The following is a 26,251-nucleotide window of genomic DNA, read 5'->3' on the forward strand; positions in this document are numbered from 1 at the left end:
AGATACCCGAAGGTTCAAACTCATGAGCTAGGGCTTAGAATCATAATGATTTTGAATATCGTAGAGCGGGCGCATGGAGTAGTGTCCTGTCCATTTTACACCTGTCTAGTGCGAATTGATAGACCCGTCGTTGCCCTGGGTAAATAGAAATGACGTGCGTAGCTTACTCAGGTCCCCCAAGTTCCTCACATCCCACAGCTCTCAGGAACCGTACCTTAACCTTACTGCGTCGATTCTAGACCACTGTCCTCTCATTGTCTCTACAACAAACACCCTTGCAGAAGCCATGTTTGCCGCTCGCCGCTTTACTACAAGCGTTCCTCGCGCTCTTAGCCAGAGAGCTTTGTTCCACAACACTGCCCCGGCTTTTGTTCAAAAGGGCGATTCTATCCCAGATCTCGACGTTCTGGTTGAGAACTCTCCAGGAAACAAAATTAACCTTGCCAAGGAGCTCAAGGGAAAAGGTGTTATCATTGGTGTTCCCGCCGCTTTCAGTGCGTATCTACCCTAGTCATTATGTTGTGTCAATTGACCTGACTAACTCCGCACTGTAGGCCCTGCCTGCTCCAGCACCCATGTTCCTGGCTATATCAACCACCCGAAGCTGAAGGAGGCCGGCCAGGTCTTCGTGGTTGCTGTCAATGACCCATTCGTGTAAGTCAAAAACCGCTCGACCGACAGGTCGAATTGGCTTCGATTCTAAAAACTGTCATAGGACCAAGGCTTGGGGTACTACTCTGGACCCTCAAGGCAAGAGCGGCGTAAGTTGAATCTGTACCCGTTAAAATTTGACTGAGTGCGAGGACTTACGTCAACTTAGATTCGCTTCTTGGGGGATCCCTCCGGCAAGTTCTCCGATGCGTTGGATGTCTCCTTCGACAGCGTCTCGATTTTCGGAAACCAGCGCAGCAAGCGTTATGCTCTTCTTGTTGAAGATGGCAAGGTCAAGGAGGCTTTCATCGAGCCTGACAACACCGGTGTCAAGGGTACGTCTCGTTCCTTCAGCTCTAGCTTGTATCCTGCTAATAACGGGTAGTTTCCACCGCTGAGAATGTGCTCGGTTAAATGATGAACTGGATATTCAGCAATATATGACACATTCGTCCGCATTATGCTGCGCTTGCACCTAGTTCATGATGGATACCTAGTGGGTAATCATAAGGTGTATCATTTCCAGAATTATAAATAAATGTACATAATGTAATGTCCCTCCAACGCCTGTTTGCAATCCTCCCAAGGCAATGCCATGCCCGAGTATCCGCACCTTCGATCCTATATCATAACACGCCCATTCTTATATCAACGAATTTTTAAGCAGACCCCTGCTGAGCCTGCCACTGCTCAGGTGTGTAACACTTAGGCGTCCACGCATGGATAGCCGCAATCTCCGCCTTCAGCGCCGAGTTCACCAAGCGATGGCGTGCAAGCATAGTCTTCTTCTCAAACTGAGGCGAAACAATGACGGCCTGGAAAGCTTGTCCGCAACCTCCTACATCGAACCCAGAATTAGCATGGGCTGGACTCAATTTGAACAGACAGTGACAGAAGACTGAGAGTACGAATATGCATGTTTGACGCACCTGACAAATCCTCAATTTCAACATGCTGTGCCTGCAACTGCTCCACCAACTTGCTTTTCAGCAAGTCCGGGGTCACAACGCCCGAAGCTGTATCCGCCATTGCTGCGTTTGTAGCTGCGAAGTACCGCGCGGAGAGGGAGAATGTTGCTTTCTGGTGGAGGGGAACCGGTGATTGCAGGAGGTATCGGCAGCTTCTGCTCAGTATGGCTGTGGTACGGAAGTACATCAAGCGTTGGGTTGTGGGATTTCCCGTGAATGTCGGTTTAAGAGAGGAGGAGGTGTAGCTTCTAAATGGGGAGACGTAGAGCGAGGGTCTTTTCGAGGGACGGGAATGCGGAGTAAATGCTGTCTCTTGGAATATCGCTGAGGAGATGGAAATATCGGATTGGTCATCACAGTCACGTGAGGTGATTACTATAGCGACGTTCTACTTCGCCAAACACACTCCATGGTTGTCTTAGCAGGCCCCATCCCTTAAATTGTTTTTGATCCTGCTGGTCTGATATGCCGAAATGCCCCACTAGTTTCTCGACGAGTTGACGAAGCTTTCGGCACGAGCCTAAGTTGCGCATGAATAAATGAACCTTCAGCTCGGTCCTGCAACAAGACGCCGTGCTTACTGGGTTGCGAGTTGTCGTTCTTGATTGATATCTGAAGGTCCAAACCCATATGTGTCGCACTCATTGTTGAGAGATGAAGAACAAAGATCCACTTATCTGAATTGTGCAACAAAGAACCGACGGCACACGCTGCAACCGAATGATTATTGTCAATTGCACCGGTCGACGCACGATATGCCTCGCTGGTGAGCTCCGAAGCCTATGACCTAGTGATGATTCAGTGTCTCAAGCTTTGCCGAAGTTCCTCGCTTGCCATGAGACGGCACCTCAACTTTGGTCAATGCAGCTATCAGCCGAGTTGAACCGCATTTGCTTTTCAATAATGAACCGGTTTTCTTTTGATCTATTTACAACCTTCTCCTACGGCCTATTCCACCGCCATGAACATTCGCTAAGCCAAATGGTAGGCTAAGCATTTCTCTGATTCCATTGACGATCGAATACAGTGAGCGATCTTTGAGCTATTAACAGTCAGCTATCGGCTCTTTGAAGCTCATTCCGTGAACCTACCTGAAGGAACTACATCCAGAGCTTTCACGGACACATTCAGTGGCTGATTGAGCATATAGATCGCAGCACCTGCAATATCATCTGACTCAAGGGGCCTACGTTTGATCTGTGTTAGTACAGGATGCAAAAAAGCCAAAGACGTCTCCGAATTCAGAAGGAAACTCACGTAAACCCCTCCATGAAGCTATCATACTTCTCCTTGTCATGCCCCACTCGCAGAGAATGGAAGTTTGTCGCCACGACTCCAGGGCGCAAGGCAAGAACCCGAATGTTGGTTCCAACAAGCTCATTGCGCAGGGCGTTTGTGAAGCCTTCCTGAGCCGCCTTGTTCGAATGGTATACTGCTTCGCCTGAGAAAGGAGGTGCTTCCAGAGCTGTAGTCGAAGTGACGTTCAGGATTGTGCCCTCTTTCCGGCCCAACATCCCTGAATTGAGCACAGCATATGTCACAAACATGAGTCCATTGATGTTTGTGCTGTTCATCTGGACGATATCAGAGATTTTGAGGTCCGGAAACGCAGCAGGTGCTCCAAGGGCGAGTCCTGCCTATCAATCAATTAGAACAAATCTCTTTTCGTAGTGATTCGTGAGTAGAAAAGCGCACTCACATTATTGATCAGAATGTCAATGGTACCGAATTCATTAGCTGCCTCATTGACAGCTTTTTCAACGGCTTCGTAGCTTTGGAGGTCGATTGCCTTAAATATTATCCTCGAGCTTGAATGGTCCTTCTGCAAATTCGCTGTGATCTCTTGCAGCTTATCCTAGCCGGATGTTAGACCTTGTCTGATCTTATAGCACAGAACCTCGAAGAGGTACTTACTTCTGACCGCGCAAACAGGACAATATTCGCACCCTCAGCAGCAACTCTTCGGGCAATTGCCTCACCAATACCCATAGAGGCTCCGGTCTTAAAACACAATATCAGTACTGGCTTCGAAACGTAAAGAAAGTTAGTTGCCTTACAATCAGAACGTTCTTTCCCTGCAACGCCATTTTCTTTTTCAATAAGACCTTCGTCCTATACTCGGATATTTGTGTGTGATCGGTGTGCTGACGCAATTGAGCAGCTCGTGATGTTTCCCGCTCAATACTGCCAGGAGCATTCAGTCCAAAATATAGCAGTTGAAGCCCCGCTATACCGGCTTGATATTACCCGGAGCTGTGACGTCAAAAATTAGCCTATCGTGCGCAAAGCTTCAAAACTCGGTACGAGTAGTTAAACATCGTTCTTTAACTGGCTGCAAACAACTTCGCGGCTCAAGCCGACTATCTCGATGGATCCATCGAGTCCACTATCGCTTGAACGTTGATGGCCGGTCACTGCTATAGGTAAAAGTACACTTCTGGACTCAAGGGGAAATCTTCCTTGTGAGTCACATGGAGATGGCTCGGCCTTAGATTGTTCATGCAAAATGATCGATTATTATCTGTTCGCTCAGATCTATCTGGAGGGCTTCTCTCAAAATTCTAAGGTGCTCACGACCATCCAGGTAGCTAACAAGGCGTCATTACAGCACAGCATTTTCTCGTCTACTTCGAAGTATAGGGCCTTCAGCTCTTCCATTCCTGAGCCGCCAACTCTCGCAAATCCTGGATGACATGTTGAGGACACTCCAATGCTGCAAAGTGTCCGCCGTCGTTATGTTCTGCGTCCGAATCAGCCATGTTCTCCCAAACCAGGTATCCAAACGAAGTTACCTTTATAGAAGACCAGTTTGCCCGTCTTCTCCACCTCACGTTTCGATGAGAAGTCAACGTCGTAATAAAACGAACTATAACCAAATGGTACCTTGACATAGTTGGCGGGGTCCTTCGTGAAGTCCGCGAAGTTCTCATGCCGCACGTTCTCATAGTAGCAGAGCGCGGATGGCATGATGCAGTCGGTGAAGTAGTATAACGATGCCGTGGCCAGAATGGCCTCGCTCCAGGAGCGCTGCTTCTGGTTCTCAGGACTTGCAGCTTCGTTGTACTTCTCACCAGCCCACATCAAGATTCCGACAGGATTATCGTTGAGAGCAATTCCTATGGTATGAGGCTAGAGCCATAGCAGGTGAGTATGGCTCCAAATATTCTTTGAGTTTAAAGGCAAGAAAGTACTCACCCTCGTCCTCATCTCAACCGCATACCCCATATGATTTTCAAAGAAATCACTAGCTCTCTCAGCAAGACTATTCTCGCTCTCCGTTCTCTCACACTCATCAGGCACGCCGCAAGGCGTGAAGTTGAAATGCACCAGCTTGCAAGATTCCGTATACCGTGCCCCAAGCTCCCTCGCCACAAAATGGCCCCAGTCCCCTCCTTGAACCATATACTTGCTGTATCCCAATTTCCTCATCAGTTTGTCAAAAATCCGAGCGTTGTCTTGCAGTGTCCAGCCTACCTTCGGCGGCCAATCGGACCAGCAGAATCCTGGCATACTTACGACGACAACGTCGAACGCTGGATCCGACTCATTCTCAGGATGTGAGAGTGGCCCCCAGACTCTACTGAACTCGTAGAAAGAGCCGGGCCAGCCGTGCACGAGGAGCAGTGGGATAGCATTGGATTTCTCTGCACGGGCGTGCAGCAAATGAATCTTCACGTCTTCGATCGTGGCTAGGTAATGCGGGTACTTGTTTATCTGGTCTTGGATGGTGTACCAGTCGAAATTGGTTTTCCATTGCTCGAGGAGGCTCTTTGCCCAGGTATATGAGGGTCCTGTTGGAGCGTTAATCATTGGTACAGGATTGCAGGGGCATGATTTTGACGATTTACCGTATTTCTCGCCAGCGCCTGGCACGATCTCACGGGGAGGAAGTCGTGTGTCATTTAGCTTGCGCTTTAGTCTGTCGACTTCATCCTTTGGAATGTCGATCTTGAAGGGTTTGATATCGGCGGTCGTCATGTTGGCTAGTATCAAGCTGATATTCTAAGGATTTTAGGCGTAAATGTCGCTTTTAAGATGGATGAACTGACCAAAGTATGATTGAAAGCCAAAAACCTCATAGCTCCTTCAGCCAGCCAAGGTACAAGCCAAGATTCACATCGAATGGGTACCTCGTAGTCGTCATACTTCCATCTTACCCTCGCTAGCGCCGCTGATTGGCTGACAAGCTTGTATATCTAAGATACTGGAGCTTTTCGATTGTTTCCCCTCCTTGACGCGGCTCAACATTACCCGGTGAGACAATAAGGCTCTCTATTGGCTCACTTCTTATGCATTTGCTCAAGCGAATGAGGGAGATACTTGGCCCCCCTGGGCCCTCTCTACCCTGTCAAGACACGGATATCATTGTGTGTGTGTGGCTAGAATCAGGCCTCAGGCACAAACTGTGGCGCCAGCTCCCCTCTCCGCGGCGACTCCAAATTGTTTCATGGATCACGAATCTCTAGCTTGAATAACCCATCAGTCTATCCAAGCACATCGGCATATATGAGTCGGATTACGACCCGTTTGTTCTCTGCCATGTCTGCGTCAACGCCCATCTCATCACCCTTCACAAGTGCTGTGGTGAACTCGATGAAGAAGCTGTGAGCTTCCCCGCTGCGATTGGAGCTGTTGATGCTAACTCATTAAGCTACCCAGAATCTCTAGCGGACAAAAGCTGGGACAATACAGGCCGTGAGTCTTTGTATACCTTATCAGGACTGTAGGACACTATCTGACGACCGCCAAGTCCTCCTCGAAGCGCCCTTCAACCATACCCGAAGACAGAGAAACTCAGTTCTCTTGACAATTGACCTAACAAAAGCCGTCGCCGACGAGGCAATCGCTCGCAAGGATTCAGTCGTCATAGCATACCGTACGCAGCTCATCATATCAAAAGAAATCACCGACGCGAGCTAACTGTTACAACTCAATCTTAGACCCGATCATCTTCCGCGGCCTGAAATCCCTCACATTCAAAGACACCCAGCAACAATCCCTTCTCCGGCTCGCATCAGAGGGCATAAGCGTCTACTCACCACACACAGCCGTCGACGCAACCCCCGGCGGAATGGGCGACTGGCTCTGCGACCTCGTCACCAGCAAGTACATCGCATCGGGATCAAACGAGACCCAGACCTGCTCCTCAAGTCTCTTCTCAGCGCCCCAATACCCAAAGCCCAGCATAGTCAAAGCGTCTGATAGCGCACTACTCCCGCACGAGCGAAGTACAATCCATCCCTCGGCCGCGCCCCCAGCCGATTTTGAGGACGCGGGAATGGGCCGCCTTGTCACATTCGAGGAGCCGCAGCCGCTAACTACGATAGTCGACAATATCTCAAAGGGTCTCGGCTACCCCGGTGGTGTTCCCATTGCGATCCCCCAGTCTTCCTCCGTGGATGAGATCAAGATCCGCACCGTTGGCGTCTGTCCTGGATCTGGATCAGGGGTTTTGATGAAGGGCGTAAGCCAAGTTCCGGACCTACTCTTCACTGGCGAGATAAGCCACCATGAAACACTGGCCGCCATTGAGAATGGTTCCGTGGTCATTGCGCTTGCACACTCAAATACAGAGCGGGGGTATCTGAGTGCTGTTATGAAGGAGAAGTTGGAGAAGACACTGACGGAGGAATGGAAGACGCTGAGGGCAGAAGGGGATAATGGGACGGACGGGTCTCTGAAGGAGATTTACGCGGATACGACGGCTGAGGTTCATGTTAGTGAGAAGGATCGGGATCCGTTTGGGATAATGGTCAGAAAGCCTTAAACAGCTATAAAGATGCGTATTGGCTGCTAAAACGTAAGTTGCATAGTGGGCTGGTATTTGTAACTCTGTCCTAGGTATTATGTACAAAAATAAGATATTAAAACCTGGATCAACTCAACAATACCCGAATCTCGCCCGTCGTGCGCGGGAACAACCTCCTCAGACTCTGGCCCTCTTCTGCCTCATTCTCACTGATCTCACTTCCGTCTTCACCCTCATCCTGTCCGTCACCCCCAACACTCCTATTACCCCTGGCAGCCGCATCAGCCTCCATAATCGCTGTCTCCACAACCTCAAAGTCCCGGCAAAACGCTTCAACAGCTTCCTCAGTGACACTCTTGACAAAGGCCGCACTCTGTAAACGTTTCAGATTTTCAGTTGCATCCATCAAAGCGGAGGGCAAGAAGTCATCAAGTTGCTGGCTAATTGTCACAAGGGACTCTGGTTGGAATGGGAGGAGGGAGGTGATGTCTATTGGGGCCTTTTCCGGTGTTGATGGTTGAGAAAGGGCAGTGAGGAGGGTGATCAGGCCTGAGGTCTCGAGGAGGTAGTGGTGTTGAATTTTGACGTGGTCTGTGCGGAGGTCGGAGAGGGCTGTGTCGATAAGGCCAAGGTGTGTTGCCGCTGCGAAGGGGTAAGGCGAGATGCTGGCAGATACGGTGATGTGGATGTTTGTTAGGTAGATCGCGCGGGCGGTTGGGGTGGGGAGGTCGTCAGCAGAGGATTTGGCGAGATTGAGGAAGGGGTCGAGGGCTGCGTTAAGGACCGGGGTAAATTTGTTTTCTTGGTCCTTGGTGATGTCTTCGGTTTCGAGGGAGGCTTCGTGGGTTTTCATTAGGAAGGTCAGAACCTCGAGGGAGTCTAGAAGGAATTGTGGTGCTGAGAGGTCTTCTGGCGGTGCGAGGGCGGAGTGGTCTGCTCTGAGATTGCTTACTTCCTCGCGCATTATTGTTTGGAAGTGGCTGAGGGTGAATTTTTCAAGAGTTTGTAGTAGTTCGGCCAAGTTGGAATTCGGGCCTACTAATTTGGAGAAGGTAGTTTGGTAGAAGGAGAGCAGGTTGACAACCTTATAGCAGGTGACGGGGTTATCGTGACCTTGGATGATGAGCTCAACGCGCTGCCGTAGAGAGCGGGCAACACCGATGAGATCGCGGTTGACGAGGTCGCTGAGCGCTTTCTGTCCGTCAAAAGTGACCTCCGCATCTTCATCAATTCGCGACCACGGCTCGCTGCTTAGACCGGCTTGAATCCCCTTTGCTAGCTCATCGCCATCAGACACGAAGAGAGCTTCCAGGGCCTCCCGTTCTGAGACTGTAGTTGAATGAACCCAAGCGAGCATATCTCCAATATACCTTAGTGGGTCATGAGCAGAGAACTCAATGGGTTTCACGCTGTTGTCGCCTCCGGAAACTGCATCGGTCAGAGCGTAATGGAAGGCATCCGACAGTACGTAGTCTCTCGCCTCTGCGAAGAGATCCAGACAGCTATGAAATAGACTTGGACGCTCAGCCAGTACCCGCAGAGCTTGTCGGATCGTGATGCTGATTCGTGGGTCTTCAAGATTCAGTGATTTGAATTCTTTCTGAATCCATCGATAGAGTTTCTGATACGCAGAGTTCAGGCTCCGAGAGCTCTTCTCCATAAGCTCGAGACCAAGCCTGTCGTTCTCCGCGCCCAGCAGGGCTTCACAGTCCCGATGTACCTGCTTCACTCGGCTAAGGACGTCGAAGAATTCGTCGTTGATGGGCTCCTCAACGGATGTTAAAATCGAGAGTTCCTCATCCGAGACGATAAAATGTTTCGTGAAAGCGCCAAGTAGATGTTGCTTCGTTTCGGCTTCTTGCTTCTGGTTTAGCAACGCAGAAGCTTCCTCCAAGACCGGAGCAGTATCCTGCTTCGCAAGAACGACGTGCTTTCGCATCTCGTCACATGTTTGCTTTAGATTTGATATAACAGTTCCGATGCGTTTCAATTGCTACCCTTGTCAGCATAAAGTCCAATTGTTATTTCCACACCCCATCCATTATCGCCGGAGGTGGGAATGGCCTACTCACCTCCGCGACCTTGCCGAAATCCTGCACAATCTCCGCATTGCAGTCCACCACCTCCTTCTGTACATCCAGTCTCAGTTGCCTCCGGACTTCTGCTGTATTATGGACGCCTCGGAGGCTCAAGGTTTCGAGCGCATCGCGTATGTCGGAATCCGCGTATGACACGGAGAGTACACTTCTCAATCGATTCGATAAGGCATTGGAGCGTTCTTGGGCCGGGGGCGACAGCGGCGATGAGGTTGGGGAGGACGTTCTAGGTGATAGACTGGAGGTCGCTCCAGCAGGAGGGAAGTAGCTACCGGTAGCCATGGAGGTTGGATTCAGGGTGTGCTGGCCAGACTTCAAGAGGTTGATCGTGGAGGAGGCGGAGCGGAGAAAGATTGCGGCGGGTCAAACAATGGATGGATCCATCAACAACTTCTTAGCCGCATCATTTTGACTCCAGCCCACGAGCATTAACGCGTCAGTATCTTACTTTCAGTTCTTGGAATCTCGCTGCCTTTCACATTCCAGACCGTCTTGCTCATGGATAGCCCCCTTGCCTCTCCGACCAAGGCACGTCAGGCCGCTGTTCAAGCCAAAGACTGGGCATACGTGAACTCCTGGTTGACTCGACAGTACGCACCTAAGCCGGTACCCAAAATCGAGCGCAATGAAGATACTCTACGCACTCTGCTAGCTTTAGCTGCAGCAAATGAGGCAGCAGACGAGAAGGCCGCAATACTCCATCACGCCCGCGAACAGACGATCGAGGGGTTCAAAGCTCGAGAGAAGACGGAAGATAAGCAGAAAGTGGAGCTTCTAGACGCGGTAGAGCATTGTCTTGACGATGCTGGAACACGGGATCTTGAAGACCTGGCAGAGACAATAACCGTGCTGGGCTCGTTAGGGACAAGCACGAAGGAAGTGGGCCAGTCGATAATCGAGCTTACGCGGGAGGAATTCGACACGCAGAATCAGATGAGGAGGGTCGAAAGCTTGCAAGGTTATCTTGAGAGAGAATTGGTTACTCTACGGGAACAGCTCGACGAACTTAGGACGAACTCTGCATTCGAAACGCCAGCTAATCTTCCGGCACTCACATCTGAATGGACTCGAGGTACGAAATTGCTTAGTGCTAAAGTCAGCGAATATCAAGGTAGGACTGCGAATCTGGAACGGAATAGGAACCGGGGGGCAACTCTTGAAGAAGTCATGTCCGAGGAGGAAGAGGTCGGCCGGATGCTGGAGTCTGTCAAGTCTCTCGAACACCGGATCAACATGTTTCACGATCTCCCCAAGGACATCGCCGGTGCTCGAGCAAAATACGAAGAGCTTGAGCAAGAGCTCAGTCAACTTAGTCGGGAACGTGATTCTATGTTTGAGCACTTGGTGGAACGATGATGCCATCATAAAACGCTGTTATTACGCTTAACGAACAGTGAAGGATTAATGGTTCCAGATCAATGATTGGGATTCGAGTTTATAATACAGGCAAAGAGACTACCGAAAGGTAGGTCTGGTATCGTTGAGGGTCATAACACGTTCATGAAAGGAAATTGCAATATCACATCGTGACAATTTTGCGATCACCATCTAGTGGTCACCGAGGCCGACGGCGTTCTTGATCTTTCCGCGACTGCATGTGTTGTTAGCATGAGATTCTATCATGGAGATTTCAATGGCACATACATTGTCTGGGCGGAACCACCATGAACCTCGCGGTCTGAAGTGCGCTGGCTCTTGTCGAAGACTTGCTGACCAGTGCTCTTCTGGTCATCGGGCTGAGCACCGCGTGCAAAGCGGTCGGTGGTGTCAGTGACGGACTCCTTGACCTTGTCCTGGGTGGACTTGGAGGAGTCAGGAGTCATCTTCTCCTGAGCCTCTGTACATGTTGTTAGTGTCTGCGAATGCACAGCTCTTGGGTAACTCACTGGTAGAGAAATCCTTGCGGCCGAAGTCAGACATGATGATTATTGGTTGGTGGTTTGTTTGGTTTTGAGATTGGAAAGTGGAAGTAGTAGTTGTTTGTGATTGTGGAAGCTGATGATGAAGGGAATTCAACTACGGTCAAAGAAGGGGTTTATATAACTTTCTGGATAACTCTCAAAGTGCCTTCTTCACACCACATTCTCATTCATGACGTCGGTGTTTCCGAATCCAGCAACGCGACTTCCTGACCAAATTTGTTCATGGCCTCTCAGTTATGGTGGTGAGCACAATGTCGGACCTCAAGCTCGTGAAAGCACGTCAAAATGGCCTACCCGCGAATCATAGTCCGTGCCACTGGGTCCAGTCAGAGCGATCACCAGGGTCAGCCGTCGTAATCCCCGGATTCATTCCATCATCGTTGGTAGAAGCGCCTCTCCTCTATCTCATACTCCGTAGATCTATCAGTGAATGACGCAGACATGACGGAGAGCTATTTTCTATATTTGGGTTAGCGTGAAATGGACCTGGCTTATCTGGAATTTTGGTTAGCCCGAAAGCCGATGATATCATAGGTGCTTTAGCCGCTTAGCTGTATTCGGACTAGTGTTATCTACCCCGATGACAAAAGGCGGTCAAGATGGGCAGATGCAAAACTGCCCAGCACGTGATACCTCCAACCGCCGCCACGCCACAACAACTCCCTCGGAGGCTTGGAGTCAAGAGGAGTCATCCCTCCACTAACACCTCATAACTTACCCATCCATATTGGTTTCCTATCCCTTCTGCGTTCTGGTCTTGCGACCATCATCATGTTGATTCTCTCTACGACTAACTCCTTTATTGCTTCCAGCGACTCTCCTTTACTTTGTTAGTTATCGATCAGCTTGCTTATCGCCACCCTATCTTTCCGCCTCCGGTTTAGGCGCCTGCTATTGTTCGACAACCGAGAACTTGATAAATTTCACTACTCTTTTGCTCATAGGATCTGTCAATGCCACCGTCATCTACCACTTCCAACTGGGATTTCACTCCGGTGATCAACCTCTTACGATCTCCCTCACGTCAGAGGGAGAATCATTTGCCCTCGGATCCTTTTGGGTCTTCACCCACGTCCCATGAGATAACGAAACATGATGTTCGCTCGAATATCAAGGAACAACCTTCCAAAGATCTAGACGTCAGCTCACCGAAGCTTGGGGACTTCGGGTCTCTCTGGGGGTTGCTGGAGGATAACACCAGCTTCTCATCAGCTGCCCATAGCCCTCAGCCCGAAGATAAAGAGCCATTCGAACACGCTCGACCGTCTGTGCAACCTGTCATTGTGCTCAAGAGGCCCGCAAATCCAGACATCCCTGCCGCGAAGCCGTCATCGCTTCCAAGGCCCCGTAATCCAGAACCCATTCCAAGATTCGCCGATTCATATGGACACCAATCGAAAGGAACCCGGCCATTGACGAAGCCTTTTGTTGTACTTAAACGGCCCACAATCTCCGACACACCTGTTGAGGGCTCTGAACTGCCTCATGTTATCCCCTCGAAGTCGTCGAAATCTCGACCACTTGTTGCTGAACAACCATCCCCACTGACAGCTCAAAATGTCCTTGAACCTATCTCACGCAAAAAGGGCAACACTCAGACCGATAATAAGTCCAAAACGACCGGGCAACGCTGTCGAAATGGAAACAGTCCCGAAGTTATCTTATCCGATAGCGCCGCGGAAGCAGAGTCGGACAACTCTCTCAGTGTTTTCGATACACCAATGATTCCACCGCAGGTCGGTATTTCTGAAGTTAAAGCAGGACTTCTTGAGACACCACCATCGTCTTTTGAGGAGCCAAATGGGTTTTTGACTCCACATGGGTTCAAACACCCGTCCGGTGGGGACGCATCACGCCTAAAACCACTATCCTATCGATCCGCATCCGACCAGCAGGTTGGCCTTTTGACCAAGCTCTTGAAGGACTTTCCAGATTATGCGGAACTACTAGTCCAGGCTGGGCGATCGAAGACTACTAAGAATTTGGACATCTCGTCACGCCCTGTGCACGTCTTTGTTGATATGTCGAATGTAAGTTACCTTAGTTACCCACTACCTTCGTCCTGGCTTGACTAACTTGGTGAAGATTATGGTTGGATTTCACGATACTATGAAGGCTTCGCGGAATATACCTTTGAAAACAAGGATTCGCCGTCTACCTCTATCATATCAGAATTTCTCATTGATCTTGGAGCGCGGCCGGCCGGCAGCCAAGAGAGTTCTCGTTGGCTCGGACCGGATCGCGGCTACAAGTGAAAGTGAACTACTTGGTTACGAGGCGAACATCCTCAACCGAGTTCAAAAAGTCAAGTCTCTCACCACTCGTCAGTTGAAGTTCCGAAAAAATCCTAGACAAACCGCTCAAGATGGAGGTCATGGTTCTGAAACGAACGATGGCTCCGAAGAGCGCTGGGTCGAGCAGGGTGTGGACGAAATTCTGCACCTGAAGATTCTGGAAAGTCTATTGGATACGGATGAACCGGCGACGATCGTGCTAGCCACGGGTGATGCTGCGGAAGCAGAGTATTCTGGCGGTTTTATGAAGATGGTCGAGCGAGCCCTTCGACGGGGCTGGAAGGTGGAGCTGGTTAGTTTTAAACAAACGACCAGTTATGCTTATCAGAAGAAGGAGTTCAAATCACGATGGAAGGACCAGTTCCGGATCATTGGGTTGGATGACTACGTTGAGGAATTGTTGAAGGTGTAGAGATACACTTCAACATTGTTGGCTAGTGGATGAATTCAGCATTTGTCAAATTTTTTTCCCGCTGGCTCTATCTGGAGTCCGTGGAGGCTAGATACTTAGCGCTCGACATTCGAGTTAGTTTGTTTGAGGTTAGCAACGAACCTACAGGAGGAGAGCATTATACGCAAGTGCGGGAAACTGAATTGCGTATTCGTGGTCTCCCGATGCATCGCCCTCAAAGATCCTGCTGTGCTTGCATGGCTTTTTAATCTCATCCTAACAAGACAGTAGTCGTAGATGACTGACTGATTAAGCCCTACCTAGACATTTTACAACGCCACCCTGCAACTAATCTTCCCCACCATAGCCTTGTCACAACCGCCATGTGTCATTCACAGGAGCGCGAGAGTTCTTTCGTAGGTTTGAGGATGGCAGAGAGATGCGGTTTCAGAGACCTGTGTCTATCTATAATTCGCTCCTGCCATGTCCATACCTGCCAAACTGGCTCTAGCCCCTGCGAAAGCATGTTGTTTTTTGCGCAGATACAAGGTCACTAAGAATCATGCGGCCATTTACATATTTTGCCTGCCGCACGCCTCGGGCCGCCCGAGGATGACTAGGCTGGAGTCGTCGACCACCAGCAGGGTTGGGTGTCGAACAGTCAGTAGCACAAGGCAGAACTACTGACAAGAAAAGGCTCACAATCACATGCCTAGCCGCCTCGAGTTCGGGACCAGGCGCTCAGTTCTCGAAGCAGTATTTATCAGGTTAAAGGAACACTAGCTTCAGGTACACAACCGTTTATTTCTTTCGGGCATGCTATTTAATCGAGAAAACGCAGTGGGGGGCTATAGTTTACTATGTAAGGCCAATAGGGTACGCCAAAAGACACAAACGAAGCCAACGGTATATCCTATCCGTCCCATTCGCCAGCAGAACCTTAGACACGAGTCACCCCGAGACGTAATTACCAAAAAGAAAAGAAAAGAAAGAGAGAAAGGGCAGAGCGCTAGCCGCCTCGCTCACCGAATTGCCCGGCCCAGTCCTCATAAGCGCGCAGACCTTCTTTGCTCACGCTGGGTCTGATGGAGAGGAGACTTGCTTCGAAGTCGGCAAAACAGATAGGGCGAATTTGGTCCATCGGAGTGTGTAGAAGGGCTTCGCCGAGGTTACGAAGGGGGCCCATGGCAGCGTCCTTTGCGAGGGCGGTCATGTCGGATCCAGAGAAGCCTGTTTTTCTATTAGTCTATTATCTTTCAGACGCTTAGAGGACGATAGTACCTTCTGTAACATGAACAAGAACCTCGATGTCCTCGTCATCCAAATCGTGTACCTGGTGACTGAGCAACCTGCGCAACTGCTGTCCCCGAACATGATGTTCTGGGAGCGGTATATACTGGCGGCGTACAAACCTCCGCCGCGCCGCCTCATCTATATCCCACGGCATGTTCGTAGCCGCTAATACTAGAACCCGACTAGCATCACCCGTTTTCCCAGGTTGTTCGCGCCCCGCTGCGGCGCGTTGGAGGTCAGACCACTGGATGAGGAATTCTGTCTTCGAACGGCGAGAGGCTTCGTTTTCTGTTCCTGATGAGCGGGCTGAGAGAAGAGAGTCGATTTCGTCAACAAAAATGATAGATGGTGCGAGGCATTTGGCGAGGCCAAACAGTGCGCGGACGAGTTTCTCGCTTTCGCCGTGCCACTTTGAGGTGAGTGTTGATGCGGAGACGGAGAAGAAAGTCGACTTGGATTCCGTGGCTACCGCTCGAGCAAGCATTGTCTTTCCGGTTCCTGGGGGTCCGAAAAGTAGCATACCTCGAGCTGGTTCGCGTAATCCGGAGAAAAGGTCGGGTCGTAAGAAAGGATATACAACAGCTTCTTTCAGCGCTTTCTTCGCAGCATCTAGCCCTGCAATGTCTTCCCAGTGAACCTCGTCACCACGGACAACTATGTCGTTCAGTACTTGACGTGCTGAGTTTGGATCAACGCCTCTCGGCAATTTCTTCATGACTTCGTCAATAAAGCTGGGTTCAACGTCTTCGCTCTTGTCGTCTGCGAGATCGTCGTCTGCATCTTCAATTGACTTGCGCCCCAGGGAATCTGGATCGCTTGACGGCGGTGTAATAGGACGTTTCGACTCTGATATAGGCTTCCGTCGTGCAGGGCTCCTCGAGAGACTGACGTTATCTAAGCCGCGCACCAAATCCCGTTCCCGCTCCGAGGCTCGTGGTCTTGATGCCGCACTTGCTGGACCCGGTTGTATCCCGGCTGATTGCGGCTGCGGCGCTTTCAGGGTGATGGGCTTAGGTTTGACAACCGGCTTCGGAGAAAAACTTGACCGGGGCGGATCGCTCGCTTCTGACTTTGACGGAGACTGTCGATATCGACTATTGGCGTGTGGTCGGGGCTGTGATGGAATAGCTTGCCTGAGTGGCGGGGTGCCTGGGTTTGAAGACGGAACCGCTTTTGCAGGAGATCCTCTTGGAAGTTGATCCTCCGAAGAATGCGTACGTGACAGCTCGGCTCTAGACGGTCCAGAGCCTTTCCGGTCGTTTGAGAGACTAGGACGAGAAGGTGCCAATGCGGCATCACTGGCGGCTTTATCAGAGGACGGATACAGAGCTCCCGGCGATGGCAGTTCGTGCCGTAACGGGTCAGTCTCTCTCCTCAGATTCGTTTCATTCGCGAGGGTATGACGTGAGGATGCCACGGCAGCATCGCTCGCCGTTCTATCAGAAGAAGGAACGCGGGAAATACAACCCCAGGCTAGACCTGCTGCTTGAGATGCAGCGACCGGACGTAGATCCTTTCTGCGAGAAGTATCCTTTTTCTTCTTCTTCAGAGCTCCATCACGCAATGTTGAAGGCATAGACAACATCTTCCGCCGCTCGGGACTAGGCGTTCGAGAATTGGACTTCATGGAGGTTTGCGAATCCGACCGTACGGCCGCAGGACGAACGGAGGGTAGATTGTCAGGAAGAGCCGCAGGTGTACCAAGAAGAGGGCGTGTAGGGATCGCGGGTGGCTTCGAGAGATCGGTATATCCAACTGCGGGGACGGTTCCATCCCCAATGTACCCGGGGGTGGCTCTGACGTTGTTTCGAGCACGAGGCGGAGACTTGGACTTCTTCTTCGAACCGGACGAATCCTTTCTGCTCTCGCGGAGGGCGTCGAGGAGGTTAACTCGTTCGCGACATTGGAGTTCAAGCTGGCGGATAGACTCCTGCAGGGCGCGCTCGGTCTCGTTACTCGGGGTGTAGCTCGCGGGAAGTCTATAGGCGTTATGATAGTAGATGGTATCGAGGGCGGACCGCCAAGACCTCAAGGCTTCGTCTTCATTATTCTACAATTGGGCAGGGCCATTACGTCAGTAAGGAAGGCGTGGAGGGGATGGTGGTCGGGATCACAGACTTGACCCTCAAAGTAGACGGCCGTCGAGCACATCAAATAACAGTCGTCATAGGTCTTTTGCAACGACGACACAGGCTTAGGGCGCATCATTCATAAAATCGGTGTATGAGGATCACGGCGAGCGGAGGATTGCAGGGCCAGCCAGCAACACCGCCATGCGTGACAACGGGGTATTGGGGGAATAAGGAGCGGACTGTGCGGGCGACAATTGACAAGGGTGTGGACAGGTGAAGCTGAGGAACTGGTAGAAAGGAGATGGAGGGAGGTTCCAACTCTCGTTGATCTTGGTTGGACGAAGACGGCGAATCGGCACTTTTCTCCCCTCGTGACGTCGTTGCTTCTGTCGCTGATTAAGCAGCTCGTGAACCAGCAAGGAGTTATTTACCGAGACAGTTTCAGTATAGATGAATGGTATAACCAGTGTCTGTGAGAGTAGATATTAGGAAGTATGTGTATATTGCTTCCTGTCGTAGATATTATCTGGATATCATCATCGTCCATCCATCCTGTCCGACCACCGGGTGACCAGCCACCACCATTCCGTATGTCTATCAGTACATGATTTGCAATCCAAAAGCAACAAATGCGCGAATAAATAGGAATATATGGAAATGGAATGAGAAAAGAATTTTTCCGAAGCATGTCCGCCCTGTGTCCCAACGCCAAAACGGTACAGGATACATCGGGCCAGAGTTGGCTCCGATCCAAGATCTCAAAGGAAATAAAATCGAGAGAAAAATATGCCGTTTCGTTAGGCCCGTAGCAGTCAATCGGATCGCCAGAGTAAGCATAACCAAGCCAGTATTTCGCAATGCACCGTCCAGAACTTAAGACATCGAGCAGCATATGGTATGTAAGAAGGGAAGATCAGCGTCAAGATATCCTTGAATGTCACTGCTCGCAATGACACGTTGGAAATCCTGGGCATGATCCAAAGTGTATAGTTGCTTTCAAGGTTGAGTGTGTTCCGTGTATGTATTCTCCCAAGATGGTTCGGTTAGTCGCGGAGCTCACTTAAGAGCCGCAGCACATGCAAAGCTGATGTATGCGATCGGGCCGAAAATGTAGGTCTGATCTATTTGTCGACCTGGCCCTTGAAATAGGCCTTGGCCATTTCGTACGAGGTCCAGCAAATGGCAGTGCTGGGCATCGTGGAGATAATGCGAGGGCGAGCACCGCGCAAGAAACCCTTCCAGCCAAACTGGCGCTTGATGAGCGAAGCAGCACCGAACAATCCCTTAACAGCCCGGATTTCTTCATTTTGTGCAAGACCACGGGTCTGCAGAAGAGTCTTCACCACATCCAGCGGCGTGGTAATACCAGCAGCAACCGCGCCAGCCAAGCCACCTGCGATACAGTGTGTAAAGGGATCATAATCCTGCGAGGGGTTCATGACCTTGGAAATGGACTCGTAAGCGACGAATTGGGTAGCGGTGAAGGGCACCGTCATGCAGAGTGTGGTCGGGTAGGAGACATAGAAGGCGTGGAATCCTTCCGTCCTGTAGACGGATTTCGCGCATTGGGCAATCGTTTTGTGTACGGAGCCATGAACTTGCATTCGTTGTTTGATCACTACTCATGTTAGACAGTGTATCTGGCTATATGTTGCGCAAGCTTGTTGTAGAGAGCTTACCATCGAACGGGTTCATCAATGCGTCACTAGCAATGGTCGCCGCCGCACCACTCATAGCTTAGAAGAAAAAAAAGTCAGTAATCGAACCAGATCCGACAGAAAAACTACCAGCTCACCAGCTGCCAACGGGTGGTGTCCATCGTCGACATTTCCACCGGCCATCTCCTTAACCACCTCGTATGTGCCGAAATAGACAGCGTGTGCGGGGCCTAGAAATTAAGGCCAGGAAATCAGCCATCAACCCGCCAAGTGCCTCACCCTTGGCAGTGTCCGCTTACCAGCACCAACAATCACGCTCGATACGCCCTTCCATAGTGTCCGCCATCCTTCAATTCGGTAGATTGTGGAAACCGCGTGTGTCAAACCTGTGTAGAGTCCGCCAGTTGTGGGGTGCAAAACCTGCATGCGAGTCTATAATCGCGTAAACCCTCGTATTAGCTTTCTGAGGCCACGAAAGTCGTTTAAAACAATTTCTCAAGGCCAATTGACGTACCTTGAGCAAATCCACTGGATACATAACCGCATGTTCCTGTGTCACTCATCAGTCAATCCATTTCATTGCCGAGATATCCCATTGTTCAGGCTGCAACATACTGCTATACCGGCGAAAGCGCCCGCTAGCATATTCCGACCGAGGCCATAGTTTGAGGGAAGGGCTTCGTATCTATTGTCGCGATGTGGTTAGCTTTAGCTCAACAATATCGGCCCTTTTTCCCGCGGAGAAAGCGGCGCAAGCTGAAAAAGGGTGTATCTGAGATTCCTTGCGTGGCAAGTCAAGTAGATAAGCTGAATCCAGACGTGCGGACTTTTGACATGTGGAATAGAAAACGGATGCGAGAAAGATGCTCTGTTTGACATACTCATATTCTTGCCCAGGCACTTGCTGCTCGGATGCCGCCATCGAGCTAGCAGAGCTCTAGCAGCGGTAGCCGCGAGATAAGGGAGGAGGAAAGAGGAGGAAGGTAGCTAGAGAGAAGGATGACGAGGACGTGGTGGTCGTGGGCGAGCTGGGGATTTTGAATATGCCGAAGAAAAAAGAGATCCGCGTGAGACCGACGCAACCGACCCGGCGGCGGCAGAAAAGAAGATGGAGTTGAGAGCGGGAGTGTCTCCACAGGAGGAAGGGAAGCAACAGTGACAGGGGAGCAAAGGCAGGGAGGAGGAGGAGGAGAGATTCTTGCAGTGAGGAGAAGCGGAGGAGATAATTTTTTGGAGGATTGGGGAGACGTTGTTCTTAATGATTCCCGAGTTTGGCAGTCCGTCTTGTCTTGGCCGGAGCAACGATATTATTTATTTGATAATTTTGGAAGTCCAATCTTTCTTCGAGAAGGATTCTTAGTTGGATGAGTCCGACTTACCGGAATAGGCTACTCCTGGTGATTAATTAAACTGCTTCTCCAGGTGATCATGAAGCTGAGGAAATGTATTTGCTTGCTATCAGATCTTTACAGCAAATTATTATCAGATGAACTACCCCAACTTCTATCCATACTCTCCTTGTCTCAACGACTCTGTTTTAATCACAACTCTTGACATTCATAATGCATAAAATAATGAAAGAGCTGAATCAGCCCCCAAGTCTAGACTATCCCTGACTAACGCGCGATAGAAAAAGCTGCTAGTCATAACTTATAAGAGACTGGCAATGTTGGATTTACACCGAGGTTCCCGTCCGATGACGGAGCGGCCGCTTTTCTTCCCTCCCCTGTCACTCTGCGTTCGCCCTTATATCCGACCCCCGATCGGAGTATTCAGTTTGGCCATGCTCTCGTATCTCAAGGGGGCAAATCGTGGTTTATAGATGACAGGATGTTCTCGGAATGGAGCTCCGAGTCTTTTCACCTGCCAAAATCAATCGCCGAACCGCGGAGGAATCAAGACAACAGCTCAAATCGTTTCGCCGCGGAGCCGCCCACAATTTCCTTTCTTCGTTAGCTCTTACTCATAGATTCCTTATCTGATCAAACATAGCCTATGCCAGCCTGCCAGGGCAATCCATGCCAACTGTCACGAGTCAGCTTTACGAGATCATCATAGAACAACTAACGATATGAGTTATGTGCAAGGCTCATCTAAGATGCCATGCAAGGATGAAGAAGCTGTATGTTGATACAAATAATAAGGAAATGCACTTCCTCCCTTAGATGACTAGGTGAAATCTCACACTCAAGGGATAACGCCTTGCGATGATAACAATCCAGATCTCGCTGTAATGTAGTGCTTCAGGTGGTCATGTACGTCGTTAAAAAAAATGATAAATCCACTCCACTCAATCCCGTCCTGCCCTTCAGGTCCCATGCATTTACCAGCCCGAAACGGCCAAGATGTGCATCGTGAAACTCCCTGTAACTTCCTGCTAACCACAGTAAAACATGCTCGCTAGATCTATAGCACTCTAAGCGTTCTGCCACTCAACATTGAAGGACCATTCTCCTATACACTTGATTAGCCACGGCAGATGGGAGAGGACAAGGGAGAGTACGTACCATTTTTGAGATTTTCGGCTGTGTCACTGAGGAGAATCACTCGCCGTTTATTGCAGTATGCCGTCTTATCCAAGATGTCGACCTTGAGGTTCGCCAACTCCGCCACTGGCTTCTCGAACATCTCACTTAGGCTCTCCACAGCCATCTCTAGGTCCTTCTGATTGTCTTCGAAAATCTCGGTCAAGTTGTTCCGAGCCAGGTAGTATGCAAAGGCGTATGTCCACTTCAGAGTCTGTCGGCACTGTTGTAGGGCTTGCGATGCTGTATCGAGAAACTGAACCTCAATCCAAGAGAGGCCGGACTGAGACTGCAAACTCGTCATCTTCTTCTCTGTTTTCAGATAAAGATCCTTGTCCAGCTTAGCCGATTGCTCATGGTTGGCGTATCGGTTGTAGTAGTGCAGGTACCGTTCTAGCGAAGCACGAGACCGCGCCTGCGCCCCTCGCGCATCAGACCCAGACTTCTCTTCGAAACGGTTGCAGTTGTACCAGCTCGTACCGTGTTCCGACCACAAACCCATGCACATCCAGCAGAACTCGTGTTTGCATTTGCGGCATGTCATGTGGTTGCAACCACCATTCTTCTCGATTGTTGACTGGCACTTGGGGCATTCCTTGGTGTTGGCCGAAATCCAGTTGGCGGTTTCCGAATCATCTTCACACTTCTGCAGCCACATCTTAACAAGCTTACACGGGGAAGGTTGATGGTCGTTCAGCGTACAACCGAAGCAAAAGTAGTGCTTGCAGCTACACTGTACCGTCGGTACGATTCGCAGTAGCTCGCGTTGCTTCACATAGCAATCAACCGCATACTCGCAGTTTGGAGCTGGACACCACTTGAGGTTCTCCTTGTCGTCGACATAAGTTCGTGTCAAAAGTGTTCGATATCTAAATAAGTCAGCTCATGCCCAGTGTTAGAGCGAAAAGGGCTCCTACCTTTCTTTAAGATCATCTGTAACTAGTAAGCTCAGCGACTTCGAATCCACAATCATATGACAGCCGTTTCCTGGGCACTGTATCCTAGCAGCTTCCCCCTCTTCGCGGATCTTCTGGGAAAGGTACTGTCGGTAACAATCGACGCAGAAACGATGTCCACAACGCATAGCATATGTCTCGAGGTCGTCCCCATCCTCACAGCAAATATCACACATAAACCCAGGTACCACCTCAGCCTTTGGTATTGACTCAAAATTGGTCCCAAGTCCCGCATCATCCAGCGTTTGTTCCGGGTGGTCCATGTATGACTCGATCAGCTTCTCGCGATTCCACCGGCCGAACCGCAGAAGGATGGCTGACGACTCTGGTGGCAAACCGAGTATCGACGAAACCTCGTTAACCTGTAGATTTTGTTCACGGTCGATATCTTCTGGGCTGAGTACTTTGAAATCAACTTCATAGGGTTTCCGTGCTGTCGCGACAATGTCTTTGTCTTTAGAGAAGCCGCCATCGAAATCGTCGCCGAAATCTGATCAATAGCAATGACATCACGTCAGTAGCTTGTCGGAAAACTGAACAGTAACTCGTAGTACTCACCATCTCCTAAGCTCTCATCATCACTACCCTGCGTACCAAGAAAATCCTCGGCGCTCGAGGCGATGCTCATGAAATCGTCATCCGACTCCATTGTTGTCGAAGCCGGGGTGACCAGATCGGGGACCTCCGCTGATATAGGTTCCAAAATCTCCTTGGGTGTATCCGAAGCCGAGTCAAGACCAGAATCTAGTTCTTGCGACTTCTTCTGACGTTTGCGAAGGGGTTTGCTGCTCGGGCTGGTGGAGGAAGTAGTGGCGGCTCGCGAGCGACTGGCAGGCTTGGTGGCGGTAGGAGTAGAAGTTGACTCAGTCTCTCCACTTGCCGCCAGGGCCGCCTTGCGTTTTCTCGTGGTAGGAGGCGTGGTGAAAGAGTGAAGAGCCGGCTGTGCTGGACGCGGGAAAAAAAAGAGCTCAGTCTCGATAATTATGTCGAGACCTGATTCCTTTTTTTCTCCGGTACAACACACGTCACAACCTAACGTTACCGAAAGTGGGCGTGGCGGCTAGCAGGGGTTGTGAGAACAACTAGAAAGAAATAGGGGTTGAGACGGGCGGCCGCGGGGGAGATGGGAGATGAGAGATGGGAGGTGTGGTTGGAGAAGGAGAGCAAGACTCGCCTCTTGGAAGGTGAGGTAAGGTTGCTTATCGATGGGAGAGGGAGGGCGGCGTGGTTGTGTCACACCACAGGAGGAGCTGAGCCTGAGCCTGAACGGCTGCCTTAGTCACCGTCACTGCCTGCGAAGGCGTCACGGGGGGTCCAGAGTAGGAACTCCACTGGTCCAGCTTTCTCTGTCTTGAGAAGTTGAGAGGTGACTCGAAACTGTCGCGGAGTCATAGTATATCCATCTATTTATCCAAAGAGTCATCGCAGCTCTGGAGTTGGTACCTGGCCAGCGGTGCTAAGAATAGCCATCAGACGCGCCAAGCCGACAGCCTGCCCGGCGACAAGGCACCAATCTCTCCAAGACCAAGAGTAGCCTCAAGCCCCACGCTGTTGGTTCGGAAGAAGATGCGTACAGCTGCCTGGCAGGTGAGAACTTTCGAGTTCTGGAAACTGTGGGTATATCTATCAAGGGCAGATGGCTGGACCAGGTGGTCAACTACCTTTCCCGCGCTTTACCTATTATCTCGAAATGCGGCAAATGATTCGACTAGAACATGAACGGATGCCTCAAATTTATGGAATGAATCATCCAAACTTGGAAAGGAGGAGGAAGGATGTTAATACAGCATAAAAGATCGCGTCTACCTCACGATATGCGAGAATACTGCGGAAGCTGAAAACACGTCCATTCAAGAGGGGCAACTTAAGATAGTCCAAAACCCTAGGTCGTCGTGCAATCCCGTCTGTCGTCAACGACAGAGTTGCCCAGTTATTTCGGTTGATCCTGACTCAGGTTCTCAGGTGCGTTCTCGACAGATGCCGAACTAGCATGCTGTTTTGTCGTATTTGGCCCTCCAAGAAACATCCAAACCATCATCGTACCCCAACCTCCAACAAACAAAGCGGTCAAGATCCCAGCGCCCACACGATCCGCAGTAGTAATGTCTCTCGGCTTCTTGACTTCGTGTTTGAAGCCCCCTGCAGTGGGATTACTCGTACTGTTACCACCTGTGCGGGACGTAAGAGGAGGGTTACGTTTCTCAGACACCAGGACAGAGGAAAGAATGCTAGTAGCAGAGATTTGCTGCTCCATGCCGATTGTCCCATCCCATTTGCTTTCATACCATTTGACGCTGCAGGAATCGTTGCCGGCGCCACTGCAAGAGAGGGCGGCTGCTTGCGCAGTTGTCTGCAGTTTAGGGAAGATCAGGTCATAGGTGTCTGGCACGAGCAGCGCAACAGTGGCAAGCCACATAGAAACAATGCCCTTGAAAAGTTTTTCGTTGTTGTTGCAAAGATTGACCGAATCGCAAGCCTCCCAAAAAACCTTGCCGCCGCCGTACCGCTCGGGGTAGAACTGCATTAGCATCCTTCCCAGGAGACTGTCCACCACGTGTTTCCATTCTGCTTTCTCGGTGTAGTTGTACATGAAGGCGGCTCCAGATAGGTAGATTCCATAGTTGTAGGACCACTGGTTATTCCCCTGGGATGTGCAGTTGTCCCGAGGATCAGTTGAGTCAGCCACATTCCACGTCTGAATATCCACCAGCGGTGTGGAAATAGTCCAGTCCCAAGCTTTCTGGGCCCAGTCAGCATACGTATTGTTGTGTGTATAACGAGCAAGCCGAGCAGCTAACTGGAAGAAACCGCCAGTGGAGATGGAATTTTTGAGAGTCCATCCACCTTGATACGGGAACAGTTGCCATCGCAAACCACCATCACAGGTCGTGTTGTCCCACGCTACTGTCTGCGTATTGAAGACACCTTGCGCAAGCGACAACCATGAAAAGCCACCGTGAACTTCGGGAAAATTGAATTCCGCGGCAGTCATGGCAGCAGCGCCCCAGAAGTACTGGTCATCATTTCCCTAGGTCTGTTAGACCTGAACTCTATTAGGGGGCCATCACTGTACCAGAAACCGGCTATAATTCTTGGGCAGGTAGTCGCCTTCGCCTGCCTGCCACTGCATTCCCTGGCTGACCAAAGCGTTGTACTGATCATCGCCAGTGTAGTACCAGTAATAGAGCAGGCTAGTAAAAAGCACACTACCCTCCCACCATTTATCAGGAAAAGACCCAGGGATTGCGCCAGTCTCGTTACCGCCGTACCATCCGTAGAGCGATCCATGAGCGGTTCTTGAAGCGGCGTCTCGAATTGATTCTGCAAAAGTAGGTTAGCACGAGGTGTGATTTGCAACTGACTCTGAACGTACGAGGATTGTCAAGTTGGATTTGAAGCGCAGCAATGCAGTAGAACAGGGCTACCAGAGCCCCAAGGAACGCGAGACGCATGGTTGTTGGGAAACGAAGTCAGAAACCACGGAGATGGAAAGGTTTCCAGAGAGACCGACAACACCGCGAGCCATCCTCCGGTTTTGCAGACCAGTCCCCATAGCGATGTCTACCTTCTGAGGTTGTACGAATATCTTGGCAGTTGGCACGCGAATTCAAAGCAAAGACCTTGGCCTTGGTTGGTTTTCTAAGCTTGTTTGGTGTTGGCACCACACACGAGTGGA

The 26,251-nt window shown here is 50.5% G+C and overlaps 13 protein-coding genes across 13 annotated transcripts; 4 read left to right on the forward strand and 9 right to left on the reverse strand.

Moving 5' to 3' along the window:
- The first annotated feature begins 196 nt into the window (after positions 1–196).
- BJY04DRAFT_203766 (peroxiredoxin family protein) lies at positions 197–1,184 on the forward strand. The gene is made up of 5 exons (XM_073713389.1): positions 197–494; positions 555–654; positions 716–761; positions 821–986; positions 1,037–1,184. The coding sequence occupies exons 1-5, from the start codon at positions 287–289 to the stop codon at positions 1,063–1,065; spliced, it is 549 nt and encodes a 182-aa protein (XP_073564335.1). The 5' UTR covers positions 197–286; the 3' UTR covers positions 1,066–1,184.
- On the reverse strand, positions 1,185–2,029 carry BJY04DRAFT_203770 (bola protein). Its single transcript, XM_073713390.1, has 2 exons — positions 1,581–2,029; positions 1,185–1,489 (listed from the first exon to the last, which is right to left on the reverse strand). The coding sequence occupies exons 1-2, from the start codon at positions 1,804–1,806 to the stop codon at positions 1,311–1,313; spliced, it is 405 nt and encodes a 134-aa protein (XP_073564336.1). The 5' UTR covers positions 1,807–2,029; the 3' UTR covers positions 1,185–1,310.
- A 407-nt stretch (positions 2,030–2,436) lies between these two features.
- On the reverse strand, positions 2,437–3,985 carry BJY04DRAFT_12979 (SDR family oxidoreductase). The gene is made up of 6 exons (XM_073708465.1): positions 3,677–3,985; positions 3,534–3,620; positions 3,319–3,474; positions 2,877–3,256; positions 2,711–2,805; positions 2,437–2,661 (listed from the first exon to the last, which is right to left on the reverse strand). The coding sequence occupies exons 1-6, from the start codon at positions 3,704–3,706 to the stop codon at positions 2,609–2,611; spliced, it is 801 nt and encodes a 266-aa protein (XP_073564337.1). The 5' UTR covers positions 3,707–3,985; the 3' UTR covers positions 2,437–2,608.
- A 279-nt stretch (positions 3,986–4,264) lies between these two features.
- On the reverse strand, positions 4,265–5,597 carry BJY04DRAFT_212015 (epoxide hydrolase family protein; the record flags this gene model as incomplete). The annotated part of the gene is made up of 4 exons (XM_073714484.1): positions 4,265–4,359; positions 4,412–4,748; positions 4,815–5,410; positions 5,468–5,597. 4 exons carry the CDS (start codon positions 5,595–5,597, stop codon positions 4,265–4,267), a joined length of 1,158 nt encoding a protein of 385 aa, XP_073564338.1.
- Positions 5,598–6,094: 497 nt separating this feature from the next.
- On the forward strand, positions 6,095–7,441 carry BJY04DRAFT_13011 (Nif3-like dinuclear metal center hexameric protein). Its single transcript, XM_073708470.1, has 4 exons — positions 6,095–6,223; positions 6,271–6,314; positions 6,370–6,495; positions 6,560–7,441. The coding sequence occupies exons 1-4, from the start codon at positions 6,126–6,128 to the stop codon at positions 7,384–7,386; spliced, it is 1,095 nt and encodes a 364-aa protein (XP_073564339.1). The 5' UTR covers positions 6,095–6,125; the 3' UTR covers positions 7,387–7,441.
- cog6 (Golgi transport complex subunit COG6) lies at positions 7,442–9,777 on the reverse strand. The gene is made up of 2 exons (XM_073718291.1): positions 9,441–9,777; positions 7,442–9,361 (listed from the first exon to the last, which is right to left on the reverse strand). The coding sequence occupies exons 1-2, from the start codon at positions 9,744–9,746 to the stop codon at positions 7,496–7,498; spliced, it is 2,172 nt and encodes a 723-aa protein (XP_073564340.1). The 5' UTR covers positions 9,747–9,777; the 3' UTR covers positions 7,442–7,495.
- Positions 9,778–9,857: 80 nt separating this feature from the next.
- On the forward strand, positions 9,858–10,916 carry BJY04DRAFT_13051 (uncharacterized protein). Its single transcript, XM_073708478.1, has one exon. It carries the CDS (start codon positions 9,963–9,965, stop codon positions 10,818–10,820), a length of 858 nt encoding a protein of 285 aa, XP_073564341.1. The 5' UTR covers positions 9,858–9,962; the 3' UTR covers positions 10,821–10,916.
- BJY04DRAFT_13030 (heat shock 9/12 family protein) lies at positions 10,917–11,503 on the reverse strand. The gene is made up of 3 exons (XM_073708473.1): positions 11,351–11,503; positions 11,109–11,301; positions 10,917–11,055 (listed from the first exon to the last, which is right to left on the reverse strand). Exons 1-3 carry the CDS (start codon positions 11,382–11,384, stop codon positions 11,013–11,015), a joined length of 270 nt encoding a protein of 89 aa, XP_073564342.1. The 5' UTR covers positions 11,385–11,503; the 3' UTR covers positions 10,917–11,012.
- A 575-nt stretch (positions 11,504–12,078) lies between these two features.
- Positions 12,079–14,387, forward strand: BJY04DRAFT_203794 (uncharacterized protein). The gene is made up of 2 exons (XM_073713391.1): positions 12,079–13,416; positions 13,472–14,387. The coding sequence occupies exons 1-2, from the start codon at positions 12,340–12,342 to the stop codon at positions 14,090–14,092; spliced, it is 1,698 nt and encodes a 565-aa protein (XP_073564343.1). The 5' UTR covers positions 12,079–12,339; the 3' UTR covers positions 14,093–14,387.
- A 380-nt stretch (positions 14,388–14,767) lies between these two features.
- Positions 14,768–17,759, reverse strand: BJY04DRAFT_203796 (putative AAA family ATPase). The gene is made up of 3 exons (XM_073713392.1): positions 17,483–17,759; positions 15,353–17,414; positions 14,768–15,301 (listed from the first exon to the last, which is right to left on the reverse strand). Exons 1-3 carry the CDS (start codon positions 17,570–17,572, stop codon positions 15,081–15,083), a joined length of 2,373 nt encoding a protein of 790 aa, XP_073564344.1. The 5' UTR covers positions 17,573–17,759; the 3' UTR covers positions 14,768–15,080.
- A 160-nt stretch (positions 17,760–17,919) lies between these two features.
- On the reverse strand, positions 17,920–20,441 carry mrsA (putative mitochondrial carrier protein). Its single transcript, XM_073713393.1, has 7 exons — positions 19,976–20,441; positions 19,710–19,779; positions 19,609–19,644; positions 19,394–19,526; positions 19,232–19,324; positions 19,116–19,172; positions 17,920–19,054 (listed from the first exon to the last, which is right to left on the reverse strand). The coding sequence occupies exons 1-7, from the start codon at positions 20,014–20,016 to the stop codon at positions 18,558–18,560; spliced, it is 927 nt and encodes a 308-aa protein (XP_073564345.1). The 5' UTR covers positions 20,017–20,441; the 3' UTR covers positions 17,920–18,557.
- Positions 20,442–21,510: 1,069 nt separating this feature from the next.
- Positions 21,511–23,224, reverse strand: BJY04DRAFT_224951 (RING finger protein; the record flags this gene model as incomplete). The annotated part of the gene is made up of 4 exons (XM_073718095.1): positions 21,511–21,548; positions 21,602–22,488; positions 22,537–23,065; positions 23,134–23,224. 4 exons carry the CDS (start codon positions 23,222–23,224, stop codon positions 21,511–21,513), a joined length of 1,545 nt encoding a protein of 514 aa, XP_073564346.1.
- Positions 23,225–24,505: 1,281 nt separating this feature from the next.
- Positions 24,506–26,027, reverse strand: BJY04DRAFT_224952 (glycoside hydrolase family 76 protein; the record flags this gene model as incomplete). Its single annotated transcript, XM_073718096.1, has 3 exons — positions 24,506–25,603; positions 25,649–25,896; positions 25,949–26,027. The coding sequence occupies 3 exons, from the start codon at positions 26,025–26,027 to the stop codon at positions 24,506–24,508; spliced, it is 1,425 nt and encodes a 474-aa protein (XP_073564347.1).
- Positions 26,028–26,251: the final 224 nt, after the last annotated feature.

The sequence above is a fragment of the Aspergillus karnatakaensis genome (genome assembly GCF_047715665.1).
Source record: "Aspergillus karnatakaensis strain CBS 102800 unplaced genomic scaffold BJY04scaffold_106, whole genome shotgun sequence".
Classification (NCBI taxonomy): Eukaryota; Fungi; Ascomycota; class Eurotiomycetes; order Eurotiales; family Aspergillaceae; genus Aspergillus; species Aspergillus karnatakaensis.